Source organism: Littorina saxatilis, linkage group LG12 (assembly GCF_037325665.1).
Source record: "Littorina saxatilis isolate snail1 linkage group LG12, US_GU_Lsax_2.0, whole genome shotgun sequence".
Lineage (NCBI taxonomy): Eukaryota > Metazoa > Mollusca > Gastropoda > Littorinimorpha > Littorinidae > Littorina > Littorina saxatilis.
The window spans coordinates 36,662,228-36,673,438 of NC_090256.1; the positions used below are offsets into that span (position 1 = coordinate 36,662,228).

General features: G+C 44.5%; 1 protein-coding gene across 1 annotated transcript; it reads right to left on the minus strand.

Annotated features, from left to right (window-relative positions):
* Window positions 1–533: 533 nt before the first annotated feature.
* Window positions 534–9,139, minus strand: LOC138981861 (differentially expressed in FDCP 6 homolog). The gene is made up of 6 exons (XM_070354985.1): window positions 8,717–9,139; window positions 7,771–7,963; window positions 5,203–5,375; window positions 3,280–3,411; window positions 2,658–2,945; window positions 534–1,641 (listed from the first exon to the last, which is right to left on the minus strand). The coding sequence occupies exons 1-6, from the start codon at window positions 8,909–8,911 to the stop codon at window positions 1,414–1,416; spliced, it is 1,209 nt and encodes a 402-aa protein (XP_070211086.1). The 5' UTR covers window positions 8,912–9,139; the 3' UTR covers window positions 534–1,413.
* Between the last annotated feature and the right edge of the window lie 2,072 nt (window positions 9,140–11,211).

Sequence of the window (11,211 nt, forward strand, 5' to 3'; positions counted from 1 at the left end):
CGGTGTGTCTGAGTGTGAACCAGTGACGGTGTGTGTGGGTGTGTGTGTGTGTCTGTCTGTGTTCAAGAAATCGATCCAAAAATTAGTTCATCTTATTCTTTATCATTTCCTGATTCCAAAAACATATAGGTTTTCAAAACAAGCTCAGAGAGTTATAAAGAATACAGAAAAGCGCGCTTTCTTGCTTACCGCAATACGCTATTGCGCTTAACTGGCTTACGTGTGAGTTTCAATTCGTGTTACACGGGAAGAGTGAGCGATTTCTTTGTGCCGCTGGGGATTGACGAAGCTGTTTTGCCTTGGTAAAAAAAATGCAGTGCGTTCAGTATTACTCTGTGAGTTCGACAGATTGACTAAATGTTGTAATTTCGCCTTACGCGACTTGTTTCGTATTACACCGGCCTCCCATGCGGAAGTCTAAGTGTTAGAATCCCGGCTGCGCCTGGTGGAGACCGAAGGAGGAGGGGGTGGGGGGTTGTCGCTGTCAGCCGGGAGCAAATAAATAACTGACAATAATGATGATGAATCAAAGACACTTTCAGACAATTATTTATTTCATTTTCAGCAATGCAAAATCGACGTCAGTGGCATGCTAAATTTGCGCGCAGTTTGACGTGTGTCGCATATAAAAGTAACATTCATGCACATTTTACTCTTGCATTAATTAATTTGATATGCATACGGTAGACAGACACGTATAGGGTAAACTGTACAAAAAGAAACTCAATGAAAGATTCACTGATGATAAAACGCTGTTAAAAATACACTACATATACATTTAGTAAATGTAAATAGCACACATTGTGAAGCGTGTTGAGAATATAAAACATTAAAACACAAATACAGATACATTCCAAGCAAAAAATGCTTTCAGATGGAACTAATCCAAAACCATATCAATCATGCAAAGCTCATATAATTATATATATAGGTTGCTTTAAATATGCATGTTATCGCCGGATACAATTCAATGTGTATGTTTTCAATAAAAATGAAGACAAAGCCCTACCACAAAAAAGTCTGTCTATCAGAGTGTCATCTCTAACTGTCAATTGTCATTAGGCATGAAGACCACATGGACGGAGGAATACGGGACGTATAAAATCCTGCAATGTCTGTTACAGTCAGTCAGAAGAAAACAAAAGCAGGTCTGCGTTTACCACCTTCAGGCCGCTCATGGGCGAAGTAGGGCCCTTCATCTATAGTGCAGTGGGTGTTAAAATATCCGAAATGGTTCGAACATGCCCGCCACACACAATGCGACATAAAGGGGACAATGGCATTCTCAGGCTTCTCAGTCAGTGTTCATGTCGTCCAGATCACCACCAAAGAAGCGACATAGTAGCGCGGCCATGCAAGCATTGCAATCATTCCAAAAGAGAAAGCCTTTTCAGAATCGTCACTCTACACCCACTAGGAGTGAAGCAGAAGCGCGGTGACACACTGCAGAAGCTTGTCGAGAGGCAGTTCTGTGTCCGGAGCGTTCAGCAACTGTGTGAGCTCCGCGGCCCCTTTGCCCTCGTTGCCTGCAGAACGTTCGTACAGTAGCGCCACCATGTCGCGTGCCGCATGCTGCGCGCCGTGCAGCTGTTGCTCCAGCTTGGCGTTGTCCTCGCCCAGTTTACGCGCGTCTTTCCGTGCCTGAAACACCAACCATCTCCATAATTACACTGCGTCCTCACGGGTCCACGTCTGAACTGTATCGGGTTACTGCTGTGTACATATGCATTTTTTTTTTTTTTTTTTTTTTTTAAAGAAGAAGAAGATCTATACATGTACATTACTTCCCTTGTACAATCATGTTGGTGTAGGCGGTCGCTTACACGAGAAGATAAGTACATTTGAACCTGAAACACCGCCAGACCTATAAATAACACATTGAGGCGGACACGACAAAACCGTGTGATGGTTTCTACTGAGCTCATTTAATGACTTATTCCTCACACTGGTACATGTGTTGTCCCCCTTCTGAATTCCGTGTCGGTTCAAAATCATACTCGTGGTCATCCGAATCAGTGACTTGAGCTAGCTTGACCAGTTTAACCGTCAGGGTAAACAGAATAAATCTGCGTCCCGGCGTCTGTATACTGCGAGGTGGACTTGGGTAATATCTCAGAAATTGGTTCATGTAAGTATTACTTGTGGATTTCAAGATAGCGGATGATTGGATGATTCTCAATCTGTCACAAATTCTGCATGTTTGCTCATCACTAAAATTGAGATCACAAGCATACTTCCAGCCCAATATCAAAAGACAGCTGACCCACACGACTAAACATAACTGACATTTTCGCCTATGGAGACTTCTACGGGACAAAGAACACACAGAAAAACAACAAGCAAAAACAAAAACAAAAGCAGCACAAATCCGGTCCAAACAGGGGTTACAATATGGAGGGAAACGTAAAGGGAAAGAACTCTAGTCACTACTTTTTTTTAGACAAGACATGATAAGTCCACACAGGACTGAGGTGTACGAGGAAGTTGCCACCCACACGGGAGCCACCCGCAGTGTTGGTTTGGTTGAAATTGAGATTTGTTTGTGATTTCTACCAATCAGACCCTGCGGTTTGTTATCTGCTGTTTGGGTGGCACCCACTCTTGGTTCATGCACCTCAGCCCTGGTGATCAGCCAGAGATCTGAAAATCAGCCAAACCTTGTTGAGCTGCTCGCTGAGGTTCTCGATGTCGTTCTCCATGTCCTGCAGGTCTTGCCGCTGTCGCTGCACCTCGTCCTCGGCCTCCTGCAGGCTGCGCGACAGCTCCTGTTGTTGGGCCACGTTCTCCTTGACGGCATGGCGGGGGGTGACCACGTTGTGCATGTACAGCCCCTCCAGCTGCTCCTCCATCTCCTGCACGTGCTGCTCCAGGCGTTGCATCTCCTCCTTCTGTCGCGAGGCCTCCGTCCTGGTCTCCGTGTGGCGCTGCAGCCTGGCCTCCAGCTCCTGTGCACCATAGTTGCAAGACTGATCTATGACTTACGTACGTCCGATTTATAATATTCAGGGCCTTCTTCTGGGTTATAGTAACGGAAGGAGAAGATACTGTAGAAGAGGAGTGGGAGCAGGGTGTGTGTGTGTCTATGTGTGTGTGTGTGTGTGTGTGTGTGTGTGTGTGCGTGCTTTCATGCGCGTGGGTGTGAGCGTGTGTGTGAGTGTGCTTGCATGGGCGTGTGTGTGCGTGCGTGTGTGCCGCCTTCGTGCGTGCGTGCGTTCCAGTGTGTCTGTGCATGAACTTCTTCTCCAAGTCATGCTTTGCAACATGTAACTGTATTATCACCGTGATGTGTGCCTCTGCCCGATGTCTCCGCTGCTCAGCCTCCGCCCTGTGTCTGCGTTCTGCCTGCAAGGCCTCGCGTGTCACGTGCAGTTCTGTGGCCAGTGCCATGCGCTGCTGCTCGATCTTCTCCAGCTGTGCAGAAGACACAGACAAAAATAGAGAATGCTTCATGTCCTACAGGCTAAATATTTCGCCTCTTAATTAAAGGCTGCCATATTTGTAGCGTTCATTAATTAATTACACCCCCGGTATAGGGGTGTGTATAGGTTTCGGTCGATGTGTTTGTTTGTTTGTTTGTGTGTTTGTGTGTTTGTGTGTTTGTGTGTTTGTGTTCGCATATAGATCTCAAGAATGAACGGACCGATCGTCACCAAACTTGGTGAACAGGTTCTATACATTCCTGAGACGGTCCTTACAAAAATTGGGACCAGTCAAACACACGGTTAGGGAGTTATTGGTGGATTAAGATTCTACAAGGACTTATAGAGAAACATATTCATGGTCAAAGGGAAAGAACCTTCTCAGTTGGTGGCAGTGAGAATGGGTGCAGTGAGAATGGTTATTTCCCTTTGACCAACGGGGGTGTTTTTCCTACCTCGAAGAAATTTCTTGTTCATATTGTTTACATGTGCCAATAATGTTATAACACTTTACCTGAGGGGATATAATAACGATTGGCTGTAGCTTTCGAACACAGACAAAAATTATTTCAGTATTGCAAAGTGGTGTTGATAGTGTCGAATGTAAACAGAACAGTCTCAAACGACATCTTTGGTTTACGAAACGTCACGAAGTGACGTCAACGGTCTAAAAATAGCCCAAGTCCTGAAGCACTGTTGCTAAACAATACAATTAAGAATTAATTATTTCTCGTAATTGGTAAGGACTTCAAACCTAAAACTTTGCAGGAAGCTTAATTTATACATCCCCGCAACGATGGGAAAAGCCCTGGAATTAATTAAACTAATTAAACAGGACTATGTCAGCCTTTAAGGGACTAGATATGGGTTACATGATAATTCGAGTCTTACGCCCTCACGGCTTTTGGTGAGATACACAAGCGCAGCGTATGCGTGTTTAGATGGTATCAGCCGAACGACCGAGGACTTTTACGTGTTCCTGTGGTGGCACGGGGGTGGGACATGGCTACCGTCTCTACACATAAAGTTGACCCGTGTCCGTCCCGGCCCGGAGTCGAACCTGCGACCTTAGGATCACATGTCCACATTTTCAACTGAGCTAACCGGGCAATAGTAGCTAGGGAGATGACACAGTCGCTCCGACGCAAAGATGTTATGATGCTAACAGCAGTGGGTGATATCAGTCCTTTCATCGATCTTCTCCAGCTATGCAGAAGACAAAGTCGCTCACAAATATGTTATGATGCCAACAGTTGTGGGCGACATCAGTCCGTTCAAAGACAAGTTCGATGGTAAGCCGAGGTCATTTTTGAAGTTTAGGGGTAAGTTCAAAATATATTGCACAAGTGAGGTAAAAAGCACCGTTACCTTATTAGATTGATCTGACACTGACATTCAATGGTGTTTTTTGTGGCTAAAAGACCTTGTAATTTGGTTTGGTGTGCGACCATACGTGCGACAACCATTAACTCAGAGGAGTTTCGAATCGTTGGAATATTGATGCTCCCACGTGCACGTATCAGTTCCCCCCACCCCCTATGTTTGTACGTGTACGTGTGTGTGAGTATGTGAGTGTTTGTGTGTGTGTTGTGTGTGTGTGTGTGCGTGCGTGCGTGCGTGCGTGCATGCGTGCGTGCGCGTGCGTGCGTGTGAGTGAGTGAATGTGTGCGTGCGTGCGTGCGTGCGTGTGTGTGTGTGTGATGGAGGTATGTTGGTCAGTTTTGGTGCCGTTCTTATTTCTATCCAAGTGTCAATTCATTAATGCATGCTAGCATATTCAAACCTTTGCTTCACTGTCGGCTGACCATTTGTCCAGTGTCTCTCTGTACGATTGCAACTGGCGGGTCAGCTCTGGCGATGTCTGGAAAATAAGGGGACTGGTGTGCGAGTCCGTCTGGAAGCTACGTCTCCGCTTGGGTGGTGACCTCTCCGATGTGTGCGCGATGACGTCATTGTCTGCATGTCAAACAACACAATGGTCTGAGTATGCTTCGCCAACAGACGTGATACCTTCGTTATAAAGACGTTATCAGTAACTTCTCAACTGAACGAACTCCACACGGAGTTCTTCGGGTCAGCCTTGTGTGCTCATAAACAGTCATTTTGGAACTCGGTCAATTAATGACCAAAAGAACACACAGAGAAGACAGTCTCAGAGAGGGCGATACAGGCATTCATTACGAGGTATGATCCAAACAAAATGATCAAACCCCGATTATACACGCCTCAGGCCACTGATTATAAAAAGTTACATATAATTTGAAAGGCCAAATAATTAACTGGTATACCTCCAAAAGATAACGTCATTTTGGTTACTACGTCATAAATGACGAGGTTTTAAAATACGTTTTGGGTTGTGCTTCAAAACGGGGTCTTTTGTCAAGCACCATGAAAATTCACTTCTTTGAAGAGTGTAGCTGGGTAATGGTACAACGAAAATGTCTACAAAGCTGAAGAACGTACATGAATCAAAGCTGTTCCAAATTCGACAATCTGACAAAAGAAAAGGGAAATTGAAACCGGGGAAAAGGGGAATAACTCTGACAAGCCAAAAAGATTTCCGAAGAGCGCTTTAAGTTTAAACGAGAATAATGTAGCTGCTGTGTCAAAAATTAAGAACTAAGATTAACAAGAAGAGCAAACGCTCGATCGAGTCACTTTCGCAGTTCTGAATATTATATGAGGCATCAGATGGACAGGAAGAAATTGCTATTCACAACACAATGAGTCACGTTCACATAAAATTTGAGCCCGGTCACTTTTATAGTTTCCGAGAAAAGCCCAACGTTAAGTTGTGTGTTGCCGAACAGAAAAGGCTAGTTATCTCCCTTGTTTTTCTGATAACGTTCGTAAAAGGCTACAGATGTAAATACTTTGATGTAAAGAATAATCCTACAAAGTTTCAATCACATCCGATGAACTTTGTCAAAGATATAAAATGTCTAATTTTTCCTTTGACGCTGACCTGTGACCTTGAAAAAGGTCAAAGGTCAACGAAACCATCGTTAAAGTGTAGAGGTCATTGGAGGTCACGACTAAACAAAATATGAGCCCGATCGCTTTGATAGTTTCCGAGAAAAGTCCAACGTTAAGGTGGTGTCTACGGACGGCCGGCCGGACAGACTAACACTGACCGATTACATAGAGTCACTTTTTCTCAAGTGACTCAAAAAGTGTACATGCGGGTATAAAGATCAAAACTTCATCTTTCACATGGAACAATCCTGAGAGTTCTACTCAATGATCTTCCGCTTCAAAAGCTGGCCGCAAAATGGGTGCCTCATTAGTTGACAGGGGAACGGAAGGACCATCAGGGTCCTCTCGCACGCGATCTGCTCAACCGTTGTGAACCCAGTAGACCCACATTTGTTATTACTGTAATCACTGATTATGAGACTTTGGTTTCCTTCTACTTTAGTGCCAGAAAACACAGAAACAAAGCGTGTCTAGATCAAAATGACGAGATGCATCAAATTTGTAAGCGAGGTTTTTAAACTGAGCAGAAACAGGGCTATTCGTTGTATTTTTTTACCACGAAGGTCCCGTTGCTGTCGATATTCTGTCTACTGACAGCACTGTCAGTGTCACATACTATGCAGAAACCGTTTTACCCAAACTTATTCACGAGTTTGGCAGTCAGCGACCAAACTGCAAAACCCAGACTACCCTTCTCCTTCATGAAAAAGGTCAATCTCCACAAAAGAAGGGCCGTAACTCCATTCCTAAAAGACCAAATGATCCCATTTTTGCCTCACACATTCTTCAGACCTGATTACACCCCTTGAGATTGCTAAATATACCCTCTTAGAACATCAGACTTTTTGCCAACAAGTTTCACTGCACCCAGGACCTACAAGAAACCCGTCAAATCAGAGCTGAAAAGCAACCCCAAATAAGGCCACCTTAAGGCCTCTTCTGATTGGCTTAGACACTTGTGACTCCGCATCGATGTCGGAGGAGAGTAGTTCTAATGACTGCTGTAATTTGGGCCAGATACGCCAAACGGTCTCTGCGAAAATCACATTTGATCATTTTGTTTGGATCATACCTCGTACATGCAGCAGTTGTTCATTATAGTTTCCTTCAGCATGACGTCAGTCTGATTAAACACATTTACATACATGTATATCTGCAAACGGACTCGGGCTCGTCAGGTTAAGTTTAACACGCAATAACGATCCCATGTGCGTCCTACCCTTGAACCCTGTGGCCTAAGTTTCTACAGCCTGTCATTCATTGCACGAAGTCGACTTCGGGGAGTATACTCCACGAAGCCCGCTGAACGAAGCTGATTTTTCGGTAAGAAGACTTCGCGAAGTTAACTTCGGGCTCAATAAAGGACGGCCTTTACCATTTAGTTTACAGTGGTCCTTGCCGTGCTGCTGTCTGCACACGACTTGTGACTGTCTGAACGCCAACACGTCTCCCTGGCTGAACCGGGCGACGTCCTCCGGCCCGTACCTGATGACGGCTCCGTCAGTTGTGTTGCTGGTCCGGATGGACTCAGCGAGGCTCGCCGCCAGTCGTCTGGTCTGTGGGTCCGACTGAAAGTGTCGTCTACGTGTTAATTATGATGAATACTCTGTAGGCACGGCTGACACACTTTTCGACGTGGGTGTTGTGTATTGTTAGTGAACCGTCACATACTCTGGACGCGCTCCCCAACAAGACGAGCTCCCCCACACCTAGGGCTAGGTGCCAAGCTGCTCTCAGTCTCACAACCACCCCGCGTCAGTAAAACACCACTCAGTTCAAACCGAACGAAATCCAAAACCCTGTGTAAAGTTAGTCAACTTAGTGTGTAAGGCCGAGATAATGTCAATCTTCAAGAATTATACTTTCCCCTCAACTCAGTTTGGTGAATAAGTGACAATAAGTATCCACGGTGACAGCCAAGACCACGCCATGGATGGTATGAACTCATTAAAATTATAATAAGTCTTTATAATTGGAAATTGTCCTATATTGGTCCCTGGACTATACTTGATGTGCTTCAAGGAGAGTGTACGTAGCCTAACTCGTTCATTCTTTCCGGTAGTGCACTGCGTCGTGCAAGTATGCCGAGCTCGTTGTCATAGCTGCATGTGCTGCAGAGCAGACTGACTAAAAATAATTAATATAGGGAGGTTCCACCATAACCAAAAGGTGGGTATTGTAAACAACAACAACAACAACAACACATTTTTCACAATAGTATAAACGATGTTATGCGTGACTTCACTATGTAAAGCTTATTATCAATATCAGCAATAACTTCTGATCATGGCGTTCCTTAGAAAACCTGTGTTCCTACGCACCTGTGGCCACACCGACACCTCCATCTCGCTGGGTCGACCTGCGAGAGCGATGCAATCCTGTAGATTGCTGGCGTCTAGCTCCACGGTACCTCCTCCCCTCTTGTTGGCACCGAGTTTATAAACCCCGAAGGCGACTCCCGCTGTCACCATTCCACCGACTAGCATATCCAGTGGCTTCCAACCAATGGAGTCCATCTCCGCTGCTGTTCACGGGTAATTTCTTACTTCTCGATCTTCCTGGCCTTGATACAAGTAAGCGTACCGACTTGGTTTCTGTCACGTGTGATGCCTTCGCCTCGATGCCAAAAACGGTGGCATCAACAAGCAAAAAGCTGTGCGGACGGTAAAAGAACCCGACAGCATGTTCACCACAGTGCAATGGAATCCATTGCGGTCTGTAACACTGACGTAAAAGGTGGACACGAACTTGATATGACGTGATTGCGATGACGCTTACACATTAACATGCTTCCATTTGAAACTTCGAGGTCGTCATCATGGATTGACGCCCGACCAACGCCTTTATTGGACTGGGTGGCCGAGTGGTAACGCACTTGCGCTCGGAAGCGAGAGGTTGCGAGTTCGACCCTGGGTCAGGGCGTTAGCAATTTTCTCCCCCCTTTCCTAACCTAGGTGGTGGGTTCAAGTGCTAGTCTTTCGGATGAGACGAAAAACCGAGGTCCCTTCGTGTACACTACATTGGGGTGTGCACGTTAAAGATCCCACGATTGACAAAAGGGTCTTTCCTGGCAAAATTGTATAGGCATAGATAAAAAAAAAAAATGTCCACCAAAATACCCGTGTGACTTGGAATAATAGGCCGTGAAAAGTAGGTTATGCGCCGAAATGGCTGCGATCTGCTGGTCGATGTGAATGCAAGATGTATTGTGTAAAAAAATCCATCTCACACGGCAAAAATAGATCCCTGCGCCTTGAGTCTGAGTCTGGAGATACGCGCGCGATATAAGACTTCATATAATAATATTGAAGCCCGACGGAGCGAAGCGACGGAGGGCTTCAATTAGGCTCCTTTTTTTTGGGGGGGGGGGGGGGCGTCAATCAAGAAGTTTCAAATGGAAGCATGTTAATGTTATTGTAATTCAATCTAACGATGATCTCTTTCCTGCTTTCATGCGGTTGTAAACAGACAGAATTGGTTCTGTTCTTTTCACACACTACTTTCAGTCCACGTAGGGGAAAGGCTCCTAAAATGGACCGGCTCCTAATATGGACCACCTCCTGTTCTGACAAACTAACGGCGCTAGAGCGCTCAAAACAATTTCATTCGCTGTATTCACCCTCTCTGGATAACTTGCACATGTCAAAACAGTTGCAGAAACACAAACCTCAAAACCGTTAGGCTTTTTCTCTTTTTTTCACTTTTGGCAGCGTTCACTCTAAATTTGCCGCCTAAAACGGACTCGTTTCTGTCCACAGCCAAAGCTTTTATCACACAAAAATTGCTATATATGACAGCTAAGACGGTATTTGTTACATTTTAGCAGTGTTGACCCCGAGTTTCTCCTGCAAATAAAAAATAATAGCAAAATCTCAAAGTATGTGCGAGTCCCCTAATATGGACCACCTTCAACAAATCGAAGAAAATAAAAGCTAAAGGCTATTTTCATTAATTCATTAAGAAGCTTGCTGGAAATAACCTATAACTAGCCCTCGAGATTTAAAAAAAATATAACAAAAAGTCTTCTTTTCGTGGAAGTTGATAATTTCACTTATTTTCACTCTGTTTTTGATAAGCTTCTTTAGTTTCCTGGTGTGCTTCAAATAATGCTCTCATCAACCCAAAACAGATAAATCTAAAGCATATTTTAATTAGTCTGACTTGTACACTAAGTTGTATCATGTTATTTTGAAGTAAAGGGGGCTTTTTACAGTGATTCGTGAAGGCCGCTTCACTGGTCCATATTAGGCGCCCAGGCTCCTAATATGGACCATTTGTGATTTTTTCTGTATTTAATTTTTGCTGAATGTCTATCAAAGCTATTTCACTCTAATTAGGCCTAACGGTTAACCTAAGAGAGAAGGACTACCAAACACAAAATGAAACTTCTTCGCAAGAAAACAAGTTAGGCTTGTTATCAGCATGAAACAAAAAGTGGTCCATATTCGGAGCCCTTCCCCTACCTGCAAGCCAAGGTCAAGTCCCAAGAAATATGTCTCTGTATTCCTATCGTATCACTCTGCTCCTGTTTGTTTTTTTCTTTCACATACATTTTCCATTCTTTTTTGACGGGTCTGCACAGCAAACTCTAAAACAAATTCTTTTCATCACAAAGCGATCTTTGGAATACACAAGTTAACAGTTTCGGCGTTTACATGGAACGAAGAAGGAAAGCGGAAGAGGAAGCAGTACAAACATACTCGCAAAAAACGATCTGCGCACGCGTTCAAATCAAAGGGGGGAAAAAGGAAAATCGCGTGTTTGTGTGCCCGATGTAATCCTTAGAACCTTTACACTCTTTCTTTGAACACTCAAA

Coding starts and splice junctions, on each gene's coding strand:
- LOC138981861 (XM_070354985.1), bottom strand. CDS start 8,911: ATGGACTCCATTGGTTGGAAGCCACTGGATATGCTAGTCGGTGGAATG. Junction 2,946..3,279: donor GGGCAGAGGCACACATCACG/GTGATAATACAG, acceptor TATGGTGCACAG/GAGCTGGAGGCCAGGCTGCA. Junction 1,642..2,657: donor TCAGCGAGCAGCTCAACAAG/GTTTGGCTGATT, acceptor TTGGTGTTTCAG/GCACGGAAAGACGCGCGTAA.